The 18,423-nt window shown below is 42.3% G+C and overlaps 1 protein-coding gene across 1 annotated transcript; it reads right to left on the bottom strand.

Moving 5' to 3' along the window:
- Positions 1–7,796: 7,796 nt before the first annotated feature.
- Positions 7,797–17,194, bottom strand: LOC109457778 (complement factor H-related protein 3). The gene is made up of 7 exons (XM_019750924.2): positions 17,033–17,194; positions 15,482–15,655; positions 13,451–13,636; positions 12,859–13,029; positions 9,718–9,894; positions 9,332–9,514; positions 7,797–8,118 (listed from the first exon to the last, which is right to left on the bottom strand). Exons 1-7 carry the CDS (start codon positions 17,088–17,090, stop codon positions 7,922–7,924), a joined length of 1,146 nt encoding a protein of 381 aa, XP_019606483.2. The 5' UTR covers positions 17,091–17,194; the 3' UTR covers positions 7,797–7,921.
- Between the last annotated feature and the right edge of the window lie 1,229 nt (positions 17,195–18,423).

Below are 18,423 nucleotides of genomic sequence, written 5' to 3'. Positions count from 1 at the left end.
AACAGCTAAGCTCAAAGTGCTGTGTTCAATCTTAGTTGCAGCCAAATGAGCCCTCCGACTGCCTGGGAGTCAGCTGCAGCTCGTCTTCATTCTAGTTGTGGAGGGCGCAGCTCGCTGGCCTTTGTGGAAAGCGAACCGGCAGCCCTGTTGCCCAGAGCTTGGGCTCTCACCAACTGAGCCACCCGACCGCCCTGGCCCTCCATTATTTTTAATTCCATCTTTCCGTCAATATTAAAAAATAACAAACACACTAGGGATAAGAAATCTACATTATATTAGAGGCTTGACTTTATTAGATGTGGAAGAGACTTTTTGGAAGTCACTGATTGAAATGAGATGCTATAGTAGTTTTTATAAAGGGGGAGAGAAGAATAAAGGAGTCTTTTGCATAAAAGGGTAAAATGTGAGCATGTTCAAACCAAATGGGGATGAGTCAGTAAAGAGAGACAGGAGGGGGATGTCGGGAAAATATTGTACAGTGATTGCAGAGGGTCCCTGGAAAAGTGAGAAGAGGTGGGACCCAAGGCACAAGTAGCAGATGACGCTTGTCTGGGAGAAGGGGCTGGTTTTGTGGCTGGAATGAGGTGATGTCAGATGGTTCTTATTTCTCTGTCCAGGAGGGGACGTCCCCTGCTGAGAACGGGGAAGGACAATGGATAGAGAAGTTCAAGGACGGAAGAGACCAGAGAAAGCTGAGAAAGTCGCGTAGAGAGTGAGTGAGATGACAGCAGACATGAAGGATTGCTTGAGGCAGAAGCACGTCCCGCAGGGTGATGTGGCCAATTACAGCCGTTTCATTGCAGTATCACGTCCATTAGATGTGTGAGGTGTTGAGGAGACTGTTACCATAGCGGCCATTGTGTTCTCAGAGAACTTGACGTGGTCAGACAACTGTCATCATGGTGGCGGTGAAAGCAAAGTTTGCTGAGGCCATTTGCCGTCCTGTTGGTACAAACATGAGTCACTAACTGGGCGATCGCCCTGGGTTATCCAAAGATTTGAAGGGAGGATGCTGGCCTAGTTCTGGTGGGAGACACTTTCATTTTCAAAATAAGTGAGGAACTCACAGATACCCTTGACCTCGATGTATGTATTAAATCTGCTTATTTTTCTCTTGCTAATCTGTCTCATGTCTATTTGATTATTAGAGCAACCAAAAGAATCTTGAAGGTAGAGGAAAGTTTCTTCCTCCCCCACCTAAGCAAGTAATCAGATAGTTAATAAAAGGTGAACTTTGGGAATATATCTACATCGCTGCAATAAGATTCAACAATTTAAACTAACTTAGTCTCAGGACCAAAAGACCAGATCAACGAAATAAGGAACAATCTACCATTTTAACTTCTGGATGTGAAACTTTTATTAAAGTTTCAAAGGCGGGAATGAAGAGGAACAAAACTTTTGCCTTTGGGAATATTGATTTTACGCTAGTTGTTAAGAAACAAAAGACTCATAAAGAACCTTTGACCCTCCCCCTTTCCTGCCTAAGAGATTCAGATGGAAAGACCCGGTTTAGGAAGGGGACCTTGGCATAAACTCCTTAGCATGAGGTGGGAACACGCCCCTTGGAGACTGCTGACCACCCTTCCCCCGTGTCCCATTATTTTTTGGCTTACCTAACAATTTAACTTCTGTGAGTGTGACACTCTTGCTAGATTACCTGCAAAGCACCCAATCTGACCTCACTGTCCTTGGAATTTTTACGCGTATGTGAATTCCCCATGCACATATGTTAAAATTCAGTTTTATCTTATTAATCTGATTCTGTTCTGTTAATTTGACGATTAGTTCAGCTAGAAGAAGGGCCACTGGGAGAACAGGGAGGAAAGGAAGGAAGATGTGAGGGGAAACAAAGAAAAGAGACATCATTCCTAAGAAAAGGTACATCTACAGCTAACTGTCATGGATTACAACCCTAATAGCATTCCAGTCAGGGAACAATCTCCACAGCTCCTGTCCCCTGGACAGTTCCTACAAGGGAATCCCTCCTCCAATGGGAAGGAGTCGTCAACAAAGACACACCCTGGCAACGCCTTGGGGTCATCTGTCACTCCACCCGTGAATATTTCACGCCCTCATTAAAATATAATCCTAAATTATCTTTGTTTGGCCGCAGTCCCTTTCCTATTGTGCCTGTCCACACCTGCATTTTGGGAATATATTTCTTTTAATAAATCCTGATCTGCTTCCCTTTGTTCATGAGGCATTGTTCCTACATCCTGGAATGCCTTCCTGTCATGGCTCAGACCGGCTCTCCGATAGCACAGGTGAGAGCAAAAGAATTAGTTTTTAAAGCCCTCACAGTTCTGGAGAGCCTGCAAGGAGCAGCACTGGCTGGGGCACTGCGAGCTCCTGGAAACCTCTGCAGCTGGGCGCTCAAGGACGTCTGCCGGCAGAGGGAAGCGGTGTTTTTGTTTTTCCTGTCGTCCTACCCAGTCTATCTCTGTGGGGTTTGGGAGAATTTAGACGTGCACAGTGTCCTTTTCCTCTCTCCTACATGTAGACTGGCAGGAAAAAATATTTTTGAAGCTAGTTTCTCGGGAGTAGTGACTCACAGGTTTTCGTTATTGAATCTTTCCTCCCAGAGGTGGTCATTTTTTGTATCTACGTCTCTTGTGCTGTTTTTCATGATAAGGAAATACCACAGGGACAGAAAGCCTTTTGCTTCTTTGGTTCAGCTGTGAAAAGCCTAATTGGTTTGAGTAGCTGTCACGCAGGGACTCTGGTCCCGCTCCCCACAGAAGAACACAGGACGTGGTGAGGCCCAAAAGGAACACCCACAGAGCCACAGATAGGGGAGACATACCACTATTTTCTCGCTGGCGGCTGGGTTGGAGATACTGGAATCAGGAGCCACAGGATCCGCAATCCACCGTCCACTCCACCAACCAACCAACCAACTCCTTCCTAACTGCAATCTGCAGTCCGCTTCTCTGCCAACCAACCAACAACCAACTCCTTAGCGTAGCCACGGCAGGTATATTAGTGGCTACTGGCTCACTGATTACAGCTGATGGCCATCTAATAACCGAGCCAGCACCTTTCCACGTGAGGCCGAGAGCCTGGAAACTGCTCTCTGGGACTCTGTCCCCACAGGAAAATTTGGTACACAGATATAATTAACTAGCATACTAGGTGGTAGATAATACTAGTCTTGCCAATGTTCTCATTCTGATAATACATAATATCTATTAGAGAAATATATAATATCTATTAAAATCCTATCATCAGTGGCCAGACTATGGATCCTTTGAATTGGAAAAACTTCTAAATTGGAAAATGTGTTAAGAGAACTCTCATTGACAAACAGCTGTTTTATTGGAACGTAGAGAAAGACCACATGTCTAATACAAAGGGATACAAGGAAATTTATTCTTAATCTTTTGAATTACTTCTTCAGCTTCTTGTGTCTTATAGATGCTAATATCAACATTAGGTATAAAAAAGGCAAAAGGGAAAATCAAGAGCTGTATAAATGTTATAGAGACACACGATTATGAGAAATGGTATGTTGAAACAGGTTGTAAAGGATTTAATAACCGATCAGAAACTTGACAGAAACGGAAGCTGACTTTTCAGTCTGATAGAAACGAGAGAGTCTCAGCATCTCCCCTGGGCCCCCTGCCAAGTGGGTCGGAAATGCAAGCACAGCCCACAGCTGCCCCGAGCCTGGGGAGCTAAACACAGGAAAATAAATGGGAAAAGCGGCACTTTTGAAAGCACAGGCCTCCGTCGTCCAGCCTCACTCCCCTTTTCCTGTCTCCTTAAAGACTGTGAAGCACAAATAAAACCCTGAGCACAAGCCCCTTCGCACTAGACAGGAAGACTCCATGCAGGAGCCTCACAGAACTTGACCTGCCACGTGTGCTCAGCTTTTCCTGAATTACCTGTAAATCTCCCATTTTCACATTTAAGGTCTAAGCGCCCACTCCTACCCTTGTCAAAAATGTTGTATTTACCTGATTTTTCCTCACTGTCTTTGGAAATTAAATTTTTCGGGGAATTCTAGGTGCTCATGTATTACAGCTCCTGGTCTCTGTCCGCGGGATGGAAGTGAGAAGGGGCGCGAGTCCTTTCTCTTTCCTGAATTTCCATCGGCAGAAGGAGCGGGCTTGGGCCTGGCAGTGCCGCACACTGTGCGGGAGCCCTGACAGCCTGTCGCCCCCCCATCCCGACCGCCTGTGCGACGAAGGCCTGCGCTTTCTCATTACCTTGTGACCCCCCGGCTCCGGGGGGCGGCGTCCTCTGCGCTCCGTGTGGCGGGGCCGCTGCGTCCCGGCCTGAGCCGTAAAGACGCTGGTTGGCGTCTCACTATTTACACCTCACTGTCCCGTCCGGACGACGGGCCCTTGGAAGGGGAGAAACTTTTGTTTATCCCGACAGACACGCCCTCTCGTGACGTGGGGGCCGCCATGTTTAGTTTATCGCGAGAGACCCCGACCTCGTGACATGGCGGCGGCCATGTTTATTGTGAGAAACACACCCCTCTCGTGCCGGGGTGGTGGCCATGTTTAGTTTATCGCGAGAGGACCCAACCTCGTGAGGTGGCGGCGGCCATGTTTATTGTGAGAAACACACCCCTCTCGTGCTGTGGTGGCGGCCATGTTTAGTTTATCGCGAGAGGACCCAACCTCGTGACGTGGCGGGGCCCACTGTTTATTGTGAGAAACACACCCCTCTCGTGCCGTGGTGGCGGCCATGTTTTGTTTATCCGAGAACCCCTTTCTCTCGCGACACGGTGGTGGCCACGTTTATCTCGTGAACCCTGCTCGTCAGATTGTGCTGGGCATGTTTAGCGTTTGAACCTCTGCTCTCGCGAGATTCTGGCGGCCATGGGGGGGGGGTTAGGGTTCGGCTCAGGAGTCAAGGGTCAAGCGTATCTTTGGATTCTAAGGAATTCATAGGTATCTATTTCTTCATGTAACAGAAAGATCAAAACACTGCAGATTATTACACATTAAAACAGAATTTATGGGCAGTCAGCATGGCTCCTTAGGAGGAAAAATGGAGCAAATGGGAAATATAAAAAGTCTGACCCGATCGGAGAGGTAGTTTGCCTGATAGACTTCTTCCCAAGTAGGAATTGGAGAGTAGTTGTTAGACGAGGTTTCTATTTTACAGGGATTTTAATTTGGTTTTATATGCTTTCTAAATTACATGAGAAAGTAAAAATTCAGTTGCTATATTTACTTAGCAACAAGTAAATTTTTCTGTAAGCGGATATGTTAAGATTTAACATGATTGACTATTTTTGTCAATGGAAGAACTACTCTTCGACGTTGTGAACCAGTTCCAACCGAACAAATAAAAATAGGATAAAAGATGAAAGTTCCCTTTATTCCTCACAGTGCCATTTCCTCATCCAGAGATTCAGCCTGTGACCGCACTAAGGGAGTTTGTGATTGTTTTCAGTTTTTATTTATTATCTAATTTTATCATTGCATCATTTCCCCCAATAAATTCTAAGCTCGCTTACTTTGTTTGAATGTTTCAACACACTATTCAATATGCAGAAAGCATATAATTACCATATTACCATGTTTAATGTATTGGTAAGTATTATAGTCTAATACTTGGGACTGGAAAATAACTATTGTCTTAGTACAAGTGTAAGGGATGATATAGTTTGTTTCAATACATTCGTGGGAAGACAAGTTGAACATTGAGACTACCATATTGTTTTTATTTTCTTTGAAATAAAGCAGGACGTAGCAGCAAGATACAAGAAGTTATCTTAGCAAGCTCTGAGAAGAGCGGTAGGTGGAAGGTGGCCGGATATGTGCTTCTTTATTCACATCTGGGGTACTCCATTGCCCCTTCTTGACACACTGCTTGAAACGCGGCACTTTTGAAAGCACAGGCCTCCGTCGTCCAGCCTCACTCCCCTTTTCCTGTCTCCTTAAAGACTGTGAAGCACAAATACAACCCCGAGCACAAGCCCCTTCGCCGTAGACAGCGAGCCCCCAACCAGGAGCCTCACAGGACTTGACCTGCCACGTGTGTTCTTTTCCTGAATTACCTGTAAATCTCCTATTTTTACATTTAAGACCTAACAGCCCACTCCTACCCTTGTCAAAAATGTTGTATTTACCTGCGTTTTCCTCACTGTCTTTGGAAATTAGATTTTTTGGAGAATTGCAGGTGCTCATATATTACAGCTCCTGGTCTCTGTCCGCGGGATGGAAGTGAGAAGGGGCGCGAGTCCTTTCTCTTTTCTGAATTTCCATCGGCAGAATGAGTGGTTTGGGCCTGGCCGTGCCGCACATTTTGGGGGAGCCCTGAGACAGCCTCTCCCCGCATCCTGAGCACCTTGTGACGAAGGCCTGCGCTTTCTCTCGTTACCTTTGTGACCCCCCCGGCTCCGGGGGGCGGCGTCCTCTGCGCTGTGTGTGGAGAGGCCTCTGCGTCCTGGCCTGAGCCGTCAAGAGGCTGCTTGGCGCGTCTCACTATTTACACCTCACTGTCCCCGTCCAGAGGATGGGCCCTCGGAATGGGAAACACTTTTGTTTATCCCAAGGGACACGGCCTCTCGTGCCGTGGTGGCGGCCATGTTTATTGTGAGAAACACACCCCTCTCGTGCCGTGGTGGCGGCCATGTTTAGTTTATCGCGAGAGGACCCAACTTCGTGAGGTGGCGGCGGCCATGTTTATTGTGAGAAACACACCCCTCTCGTGCCGGGGTGGCGGCCATGTTTAGTTTATCGCGAGAGGACCCAACCTCGTGAGGTGGCGGCGGCCATGTTTATTGTGAGAAACACACCCCTCTCGTGCTGTGGTGGCGGCCATGTTTAGTTTATCGCGAGAGAACCCGACCTCGTGACATGGCGGGCCCAGTGTTTTATCGCGAGAAACACACCTCTCGCGCGACTTGGCGGTGGCCATGTTTTGTTTACCTGAGGCCCCTCGCTCTCGGGACATGGTGGCGGCCATGTTTATCTCGAGAACCCCTGCTCTCGCGAGATTCTGGCGGCCATAGGGTTAGGGTCGGGGTCAGGAGTCAAGGGTCAAGCGTATCTTTGGATTCTAAGCGATTCATAGGTATCTATTTCTTCATGTAACAGAAAGATCAAAACACTGCAGATTATTACACATTAAAACAGAATTTATGGGCAGTCAGCATGGCTCCTTAGGAGGAAAAATGGAGCAAATGGGAAATATAAAAAGTCTGACCCGATCGGAGAGGTACTTTGCCTGATAGACTTCTTCCCAAGTAGGAATTGGAGAGTAGTTGTTAGACGAGGTTTCTATTTTACAGGGATTTTAATTTGGTTTTATATGCTTTCTAAATTACATGAGAAAGTAAAAATTCAGTTGCTATATTTACTTAGCAACAAGTAAATTTTTCTGTAAGCGGATATGTTAAGATTTAACATGATTGACTATTTTTGTCAATGGAAGAACTACTCTTCGACGTTGTGAACCAGTTCCAACCGAACAAATAAAAATAGGATAAAAGATGAAAGTTCCCTTTATTCCTCACAGTGCCATTTCCTCATCCAGAGATTCAGCCTGTGACCGCACTAAGGGAGTTTGTGATTGTTTTCAGTTTTTATTTATTATCTAATTTTATCATTGCATCATTTCCCCCAATAAATTCTAAGCTCGCTTACTTTGTTTGAATGTTTCAACACACTATTCAATATGCAGAAAGCATATAATTACCATATTACCATGTTTAATGTATTGGTAAGTATTATAGTCTAATACTTGGGACTGGAAAATAACTATTGTCTTAGTACAAGTGTAAGGGATGATATAGTTTGTTTCAATACATTCGTGGGAAGACAAGTTGAACATTGAGACTACCATATTGTTTTTATTTTCTTTGAAATAAAGCAGGACGTAGCAGCAAGATACAAGAAGTTATCTTAGCAAGCTCTGAGAAGAGCGGTAGGTGGAAGGTGGCCGGATATGTGCTTCTTTATTCACATCTGGGGTACTCCATTGCCCCTTCTTGACACACTGCTTGAAACGTTTGCTGTGATGTAGCTGCAGTGTGTCCCGATTTACACACAAATTCAATGAGATCCCCTGTTTTTGCGTAGTACGTTTTGTCATCTTTCCCTTTTAACTGTATGTTATTTTTATTCATGCTTTGTTCAGATATTACACATGGATCTGAAAGAGAAACATAAATAAAAACAATAATCTTCCCTTTTTGGGACTAAGAAAACTTCAACCTAATGAATGTTTTCCTTAGATCTTGTACAGAAACGGCCACGTAAGTGGGATAGTTAGAAAGATAGAAAGATAGAAAGATAGATAGATAGATAGATAGATAGATAGATAGATAGATAGATAGATAGATAATAGATATATAGATGTCAACAGATAGACAGATGATTGATAAATAGATGATAGATAGATGTATATGTGTATAGACAGTTGCATTTTAATAGAAGACAGTTTATTAGAAATTTGTTTTTCTGTAGTTCTCCACATTATGTGCATAAGAGGAAAATATAAACATAGATTTAAAATAGCAGAATGTGAATAAATGGGGAGTATTTGAAGTCACTGTAGACTCTGAATTGAAAGTAGATGATACATATATATGTTTCTTCTGATATCAAAAGTTTTCAAGAGATCCTCAGTACATTCAGATGTTGTTTATATCCAAAAAGATATATTATCTGAGCTCTAGATATCGCTCCAAAGATAAGTTCTAGAAGTTTCTGAACTTTACTGATGCAAGCACACTTTACCTTCTTGAATGCTCAATGCTTCTTTCAATTCAGAGACTCAAAGTAAAGTCTTACCTCTGTCATAGAACAGATTTTATGTCCTCAGATAATGATAATCGATTCGTATTTGTAAAGCTCAGAAAAGGTAATGCTTGTACCATCACACAATCTTAAACTTCACAATCTCCTCAATCAAACTTGAAATTTAGAATTTACCTTTGAAATTCAACATGTGTTTTCCCTATGTAATCTGGTTTGGGGCTTTTCCTAGACTATTCTGACTTGGGTATACTGCTTTGCTCTTTGGTCCTGCCACTTCTAGGATTTGGAACCCCGATTTTCCTTAGATCTCGTGTAAAAAGGGCCACATAAACGGAGGATAATGATTAAGGTTTGGTCCACAGTGACGTCAGCTAATGTATCAGCATCTGAGTATGCGCACGCTCATGTTTTAAAGAAACTGTGTCATTGTCTACACTGGAATTTCCCAAGCTTATCACCTCGCACATCAGTTTTTGAATGTCAAGTTTTCAGCAGAACAGCAGTGTGTGAATACACTTCTAGAGTGAATCCACGACGGCTGGACCAGACATGGGCATGTAGCAAACATTATTTTCTCAGGGTGCAGAAGAATATTAACCACTTACCCGTGCACCTTGGTGGTTCTGACCACGTTCCTTCATTACATGTTACGTATTTAGAACCCCGGAGTTGGTAGTAGGCCTGGCATTGATATTCAATTCTTGACCCTGGAGGATACACTGCTAATAGAAAGGAGGTGATGTCTCCATTGCTAATGGATGGAGGACGCCCACACATGTCTGTAGATTCTGGAAAACAGCAATTTATATGTTGAGGAAAAATCTGTACTTTTATGGGAAACTATCCATACAAAGCTCCATACCTGAGCCCTATCTTGAATTTTAAACCTTGCATCTTAAAAATGTCCCAGATAAAGCACACTCCCACCAGGACTACATACATATGTGCTTTTCAACTCTTGACCAAGGAAGTGCCGAATTAAAATACTTACTGTAGCATGTAGGCAAGTGGGTCCAGCCATCCTCACCACAGACCATGGACGCTGTGCTTTTTCCATCTCGGTTTTCATATCCGTCCAGGCATTTATAGTCCAGTGTGTCATTCACTCTGAACCGGGCACCAGTAATGACGGCTGTGGCATTCTCGAATACCGGCATGCCACAGTATTCTAAAGCCAAATGAACGTGATTCTGGGAATCAGACACTTTAGCATGTCTGTGTATACATTAAGCACCACTTTAAAATGCTCTGACAGTCAACGTTATTTTGTGCTGAAGAGTTGAAAAAAAAAATGACAAAAGCAGTCTATCCACTGTCAGACACAATATATGTATCTGTGGATACTTTTAATACATATTTCAAAAAACGATGGAAGATTAATTTCTTAAGTTAGGTAATCAGAGTTCTCTACTACCCCACACACGTTCTCCTCACGTATGTCTTTGATTTAATGCCCTAGGTTATAGACACTCTGGAAGCCAACAGGAAACTAATAGAGAATAACAATGTCATAACCAATATTTTAATTTTTGTTTCAGTAACTATCAGATAAATATTTACTTTTACAAGTTGGAGGATCAGGGGACCATCCAAAGTGGCAGCCCTGAGATGAATCTGGTCCAATAATTTGAAGTCTGTGGGACAGAGACCCCGCTCGGCACAGAGCGATCTATTCTGTGTGGAAGGGCTTCTCTGTCCCCCTAATGAGGTGTCTGTGTAGATTTTCTAAAGGAAATGAGTTTTCAGAAGAGCACCTTGCCTTCGGTGTCAGACATATGAATTCAACAGGTGACATTATTCCAGTATATAAATTACACAGGTGATATTATTCTAGCATGAGACTCTCTGAACCCATACCTTCCCTGCAAAACGTTAACTTTTATTTCTAAGAAAAACACTCTGACATAAAAGTCTGATTACCTAAAAACAGGTATAACAGGCAAAAAGTTCTCAGCTAAAAATAAGTGAGTTTACACCACAAGCCACAAAAGGCTCCTAACTAGTTTCTAAGTCAGAGGATGCTGTACAGTGGAAAGAACTTAAACGGAAAGATGGACTGACTTTCCCCCCTACTAGTAATTAATCTTAACAGTCGAAAAAAGAAAAACGTATACTTTCTCAAAATTTTATCTTCAAATGAAACCACCTCAGCTTACTCGCCCCATGACCCCCAAAAATTCAGATAAAGGAATCTTTTGTATAGCGGTCACCAGGATAATAAACACTAACATCGTGAATGACTTACTAATGCATGTGGGCTGAGCCGACCATCCACTTTGCTGACATGTAATCGACCCAGTGGTGTGACCATCTGCGGTCACCTATCCTTGTTTGCACTTATATTGTACTTGTTTTTGTACAGGATATGTAGGATCAGATTCAGAAATAAATCCATTTGGAATTTCTAGGTCTGATTTTGAACCTGTTTCTAAAAGGTAGGGAGCATAAGGAAAAGATAAGCATGTATTCAAAAAACATTTTTATAAGCACTCAAACATAACCATATAGAAAATATGGAGTCATTTGTAAATGAAAACCTGGAAAAACCTAATCATCGAAGGTCTTGTGCCAGAGAAGATTGGCTATGAGTTTCCAAAGGTATTAAATCAAGATACTTTATTAAAAAAAATTTTTGGAGCAAAGCAAGATTTAAAATACTCAGAATCCCTTCTATGAAATTACTGGAAACCTGTGTATCCAATGGACCTGGAACCCTCCAGCTACCCAGAGCTCTCCTAGCAATGGGTCCTTTTATGCATTTTGCTTTAAATATTCTGAGGCTAGATTTTATGTGTTCTCATCACAAGGTAAAAAGTAAACTATGTGAGCTGATGGATATGGTAATTAGCATGACCATGGTGATCATTTCACAACGTATACATATATCAAATAGCAGCTGTACACCTTAGACATGCACAATTCCTATTGGTCATGATACCCCATTAAAGCTGAAAACAACAAATTTCAAAATATAAAAATATGAGCAGCGGGACTGGCCCGGTGGCTCAGGTGGTTGGAGCTCCATGCTCCTAACTCCGAAGGCTGCTGGTTCGATATCCACCTGGGCCAGTGGGCTCTCAACAACAAGGTTGCCGGTTCAATGCCTCGAGTCCCTCAAGGGATGGTGAGGAGCGCCTCCTGCAACTAAGATTGAACATGGCACCGTGAGCTGGGCTGCATCCTGGATGTCTCAGCTGGTTGGAGTGCGTCCTCTCAACCACAAGGTTGCCATTTCGACTCCCGCAAGGGATGATTGGCTGTGTCCCCTGCAACTAGAAAACAGCAACTGGACCTGGAGCTGAGCTGCACCCTCCACAACTAAGATTGAAAGGACAACAACTTGACTTGGAAAAAAAAAAAGTCCTGGAAGTACACACTGTTCCCCAAGAAAGTCCTGTTCCCCTTCCCCAACAAAAATAAATAAATAAATAAAAGATAAAAACTTAAAAAAAAAAAAGAGCATAAATCAAGTGGAAACAAACACTGGCAAAAATGTACATAGTTAAAAGGTGGTTCACTGAAGAAATTTACTAAATTGTTAAATCCAGGCCAGAAGAGTGAAGAGAAACAGAAAGTATCAGCCATAAACAATGAGGAAACTGAATTAAACATGTGAAAAGAACCTTGTGAGGCTTGGAGAAACACTCAGGACCTAACGAAAATTCTGGAGGGATAGAGGCAAATGATGTGAACTCAAAGTGACTTTTTGATGGAACAATTTTCCAGACTACAACACTGGAAGAGAAAACCCTTGGCATACCAGAGTATGTCAATCATACTGAATAAAATACACAAAAATCAGCATCCCACAGGGATGCTCTCATCCATGGTGACTGTCAACTTCGATGCTAGTTGTGCTGGGGGAATAGAAATGGGGAATGATCCCCAGGCTGATGTCACATTATTCCTTTGTCATCATGTGCTATATTTTTCACTAAGGTCCATCAATAGGCTCATTTGTTTTTCAACATTCACATCCAGAGTTCAGTGTATCCACTCACACACTTGGAAGAATAAAAGCAAACTGGTGCACTGGCGGTAGAAGAAGCTGACATGAACATTTTGCCACAGTTATTGTGGGTGAGTCTTAGAAAATCACAGACCTCCTGGGATCTCACATGAGTTTACTTACTGACAATGCATATGGGAGGAGGGGACCAGCCATTCTCCGTACATGTCATTGAGGTCTGCTCATTGGGAAGGCTGTAGCCGGGATGGCAGTCAACTCTTACAGTATCACCCTGGAAATATTCTTCAGAATTTGGGGTACATCCATGTACCACAGAACTGAAGATACATTTTCCTAAGAATTACCAAATGTAAATGAAAAACTCATAAATTTGTTCAAGATAGTAAATTAAAAGCTGTCTTTACAATATTTAAATTAGAATGCAAAAGCATCCAAATAGAACATATAACATAAGAAAAACTAAGCTACTCTTGAACGTTTCTTAAATAGAAAAATCAATTGTTCAATATCATTTATGTGTAGTTTTTATAATTAAAATGAAATAGGTATTCTCATCCAGTCTCCATTTTTATCTCTGATGTTATATTAATGAAGACTCCTCATAAAAGGGGAACCTATATTGGTCACTTGCTCATAGAGCTCAGCCCTTGACCTTGTTTTCATCACACAAGGCTTACTTGTATTCTCCTGTGTGTTTTTCACTACTGCTCTTAGAAATATTTACACATGCACTATTATAAAGAGGTGTACGTACTGCTGCAGGGCACTGCTGGCGACCATCCTTCTGCTGTGCAAGTAATGCGATCCCAGAATGATCGTGAGTGAGTCACAAAGTGGTCATTACAGGAATAATAATACCACTGTCCTACAGGTACTGGTTTCTCTCTGTCTGCAGTATGTAGGTGTCCATGTTTTATTTTTGGAAATTCACAGGACTTCACTTGCAATACCAAAGAAACAAATAAACAGTATGAGTAATGTTTTTCCTCAATAAAAATCCAATGAGAGACAATTGTTTCATTGAATAATATTGTCATAGTAACACAATTAATGTCGTTGCATTAGGATTTCGAGGACAAGTTATAAAATTCAGATGATGTAAATAAGACTTGTTTTGTGATCATTTCACAACATATACAAATGTTTAATCACTATGTTTTACACCTGACACTAATGTAACATTGTATGTCAATTTTATCTAAATAAATACATGAACAGTCCTTTTCCTCATATTGTTCTGCACGTAGAGGTCTGTTTCATGGTGATAATAGCCGCCCCTTCAATGGTATCATACTTTCAAACTTCATGTGGACTTGAGCCCTGATATAACACTAAGGCCACTGACCTACAACTAGTGTCATTACACGTTTGATTCATGGATTATCCATTGTAAGTGTGGGCCACCTTTACAATGAACTGTGATGGATAAAGAAAAGAAATATGATTGTCGGGACAGAAAACACTTGAAAGGGTCTAAAGAAACATCCCTAGAAATAAAATACCCTGTTGAATTGAGTGGCATTTTGTGGCAGGTAATGGCTTTAGAAAGTTCCAGTGTCTTCAACACTCCTCCCTCCTAAAAAGGAGCCTAATTACCCTCCTCCTCACCCCGCGCCTGTACTGGACTCACTGACTCTCTTCTAGGCCACGTGTGACTGAGGTGACAGTGTGATCAGGTCACCAGAGGTGTGGAGGCTTCCTCGTCTCTCTCACATCACTAGCCCTTGGGAATCGAGCTGCCAGTCAAGCAGCCTATGGAGACCCGTGGGTTTAGGCCCTGAAGCTGCTGCCGAAAGCCCCGGGAGGGAGCCGTCCTGGCAGCCACCCTCCATGATGGCCGCCGAGGCCACGTCCTGACTCAAGAGCCTGCCTCTGACCTTGGCAGCTAAACCACTCCCAAACTCCAACTCAGGGGACTCTGAGGTATGGAGTCTAGTAGTTTCAAGTCAATTTGTTTTAGGGAAATGACTTGCAGGGACTCATGCAGGGTCTCTGGTCCTGCTCCCCACATAAGAATGCCGGACATGGTGAGGCCAGAAAGGAACACCCACGAAGCCATAGATAGGGGAGTCACACCGCTATATTCTCGCTGGCAGCTGGGCGAGACACACGAAGTAGGATCAACACGATCCATAATCCACAGACCACTTCCCTCCCAACCAACCCCCTTGCTAGCTACAACCCATCATCCCCTTTTCTCCCTGCCAACCAGCCAACCAGCCAACCAACCAACCAACCAACCAACCAGCCAGCCAACCAACCAACCAACCAACCAACCAACCAACCAACCAACCAACCAACACAGTCACGGCAGTTATATCAGTAGCTAGTTGGCTAACTGGTTACAGCTGATGGCCATCCAATCACAGTTGATGATCATTTACTACCCGAGCCAGCACCTTTCCACGTGAGGCCAAGAGCCTGGAAACTCCTCACTGGGACTCTGACCTCACAGGAAAATTTGGTACACAGATATAATTAACTAACATGCTAGGTTGTAGATAATACTAGTTTCGCCAATGGATTCATTCTGATAGTAGAATTATATCATTTAGAGAAATAAATAATGATGCACACAAGCACCTATTTAATATCAAATACCAAAAATTTAAAAATTTTTCACTTACAATGATGTTTTTTTCCTACGTAGAATTGGCTACTTTGAATGCCTCTAAATCCTGGCTTTTCATAAGGCAAATATTCGGACTTACGAGGTCCCCATTATTTGTGTTTCAGAGAAAGTAATTTCAGAATTAAGAAGCAGATGAAGACATGACAGACTTACAGGTGCATCTTGGACGGGGCACCCAGCCTGTACTAGTGCATCTTGCCATAATTCTTCTGGTTGCAGGATAAAAGCCTTTTTTACAATGGTATATGATTACATCTTCAAGTTCGTATTTGGTCTTCACAGGATGGTAGTTACCATTCAGGATAAGTGGACCGTCACATGTAATTTCTGAAAAAGGATATGTGGATAAGACCGTAATCACTCCCCAGGAAAATAATCCAGTACATGAAAACAAAGAAAGCAGATGTTATTTTTGTCCTTGTCATGTGACAAAGTGGCATTAAATGAGCACAGCCTCATGTCCTTCCCCTATAGCACTATATCCCTCGACCACATTTTCCTCTGATGTATCTGTGTCCCCTGCACTCTTGAATCCCCTTTCTCCAAACCACCACATATGTCGTGATATTCCACACAAGGCATTGATGTCATAATATCTCACTTCAACTGTTCTCTCTTCTCTCAAGTTTGTGGCCTCTGAAGTTCTCATAAGGACCGTTTACAAATATTCTGAGTGTCTAACTTTCAGGCACCTGGTAGGATTGACCCTCCTGGTCCATGAAGGATGGATCCCAGGAGCTGCTTGCTGATACCAAAATCTGTGGATGCACAAGTCTTTCTTATGGGGGAGCTGGGGTCTGGGGAGCTTTCAATGGGTACACTCAAGAAGCTTTGTTGTGTTGTTATTGTTAGGGAAGGAAACGACCCCAATTACATAATGTACAAAACCCCACATTCAACAAATTATGAAATGAAAAATGTACAATGATGCATATTCCAGTCATATACAGTATTCAATGGGTCCCCATAAAGCTCATTAGAGTGTTCAGTTAGGAGAACTGGATAATGAGAGGACTGGATTATAAACTAACATGACAGACAGAAAATCATAATGAAGAATTTGTAAATTTAATTATAAAGGTGATTTTTTAAAAAACTTTCAAATTTTCAACATTTGTACATGATCTCAGAAAACAAATTAAAATGTCTTGGGATTACACTGAAAATTAAGAATATATCCCATTTTTTATTAAAAGACGTGTCTCTTGTATATGCTCATTTTGTTAAATATTAATAATTAATAGTGATGTTAATAACCTTTAAGAGCTTTATAAAGGTAACAATAAAACACAGTAAACTGAATATATTTAAAATGTATGATCTGATGAGTTTTGACATAAGAACCTATAAAATCATCGCCATATGTAAGATCATCGCTCTCCAAAGTTTCCTGTGCTACAAATAAGAATCCCCCAAACACTGTGGAGTGACAATCAAGCTTTTCTGTGACACATTCTCATGGCAAGTGTTCATGAGCCTATTCACATGACCCCCTAGTCAACAGGACTGGCTGTTCCCGCTGTGGAACTCAGAAGACAGGAAACAATTGATTTTGTTTTCCCCTTAGGTGAATAGGTGATAGTTATCCCACATCTGATAATTAAGATTATTTGTACCAGTTGATTCATTCAAAAAATAAAGACAAACGGAATAGATAAGTTACACTTAAGAAGGAACTTGAATATTGCAGTAGTTTCAACTCACCTTGTGCGTGAGCCCAGGACACCCCCAGGGTGAGGATGACACTGATCAGCAGCAGCATGTCCGCTCTTCCCAATGGTCCCAGGACAAGTTCCTGTCGTGCTGAGTGGGGCTTAAGTCTGCTGCACAGCAGGTATCAAGTGTGAATCTGAATTTAAATGTACTACCAGGAAGCTAGTTTATTGAGGTTAGTTAGTAAACATCAAAGTTCAAAGAGTTTTGCAATATTCCTCAATTCCTGTTAATGACTTCAAAATCACTTCTGGACCTGCTTTCCTGATAGTTACTGTATGAGTTTCTTTAGGGACAGTAACAGACTAGCTCCAAAAGTGATGTGAAACACCAACTTTTTAAATTGAACACTATTTGAAAACAGGCGAGGTTCCTTCTCAGCCAAGAGAGTCATGCGGGAATAACCGAGTCAAATCACTTTGACTTCATCTTGTCCTTACTTGCCCTGCCCCAACTTTGTCACTCAGGCGTGTGTGGACGAGCAGAGTATTTGAACCCTATTCCACCACCTGGATTTCCTTCTGCTTAGGGAAGCACAGATTATTTATTTACTTATTTAATTTTAGCTCACAATAGACTACAACACAACGTACAAGAGTTTCAGCATATTCTTGGCATTAAAATCGTCTTTAACTAATGTTTTTTGGGGACCTTTTGTTTTAGGGCCCAATAATTCAGATGCACACAATGATTTCCCAAGTAGGAATATAACTTAAGCATCCTCACCTGTCCTTTTCAGTGACTTCTTAATTGCATTTATTCTATATTTCCTTTATATGTATATCCAGTTACATATGTCATCTTTTAAGATACAGTTACTTAAGAGAAAAAGGGAAAACAAAGAAGCACATAGGTACAGAGAACAGACTGGTGGTAGCCAGAGGTGGGAGGTGAGAGGTGGGAGGTTGGGGAATGGGGAAGTGAGTGAAGAAGAACAAGCTTCCAGTTACCAAATGAATAAGTCACGAGGATGTCATGCATAGGGAAAAAAGAAAATGCATGGAACATGATGGAAAACTGGAGAGCTTTTCCAGGGCCTTCACAAAAGAGGGTCAACAAGTAGATGTTGAAGAAATGAGTAATATCTAATGCATATATTGACAACTGACATTTGTAATACAATGGTTTATGTCTCGTGTGTGTTGAGACTCTAACTCACAAATAAATTGACAGTAAAAGGTCTTACTGTTAAAAGTAGTAATAATGACAAAATAAATGCGTTCAAGATGAAGCCTGAAGGGGTCATTGTGAGCAGACCAGCTTTGCCAGGAATAGGCGTGGAAATCCTTCAGGCTGAAGCAAAGTAAAGCCTGATGGAAGCTGTGGGCATTATGCCAAGTGGAACGAGTCAGAGAAAGACAGAGGCTGTTCGATCTCACTTC

The sequence above is a fragment of the Rhinolophus sinicus genome, linkage group LG12, assembly GCF_036562045.2.
Source record: "Rhinolophus sinicus isolate RSC01 linkage group LG12, ASM3656204v1, whole genome shotgun sequence".
Taxonomy (NCBI): domain Eukaryota; kingdom Metazoa; phylum Chordata; class Mammalia; order Chiroptera; family Rhinolophidae; genus Rhinolophus; species Rhinolophus sinicus.
This window is presented reverse-complemented; position numbering and strand designations above follow the sequence as displayed.

Bases quoted from the DNA above. Each gene is read 5' to 3' on its own strand.
- LOC109457778 (XM_019750924.2), bottom strand. From the start codon at position 17,090: ATGCTGCTGCTGATCAGTGTCATCCTCACCCTGGGGGTGTCCTGGGCT. The intron at 13,030-13,450 runs GTACGTACACCT...GGTAATTCTTAG, and splicing joins GCCAGCAGTGCCCTGCAGCA to GAAAATGTATCTTCAGTTCT. The intron at 9,895-12,858 runs GTAAGTAAACTC...ATTTGGCTTTAG, and splicing joins TCCTCCCATATGCATTGTCA to AATACTGTGGCATGCCGGTA.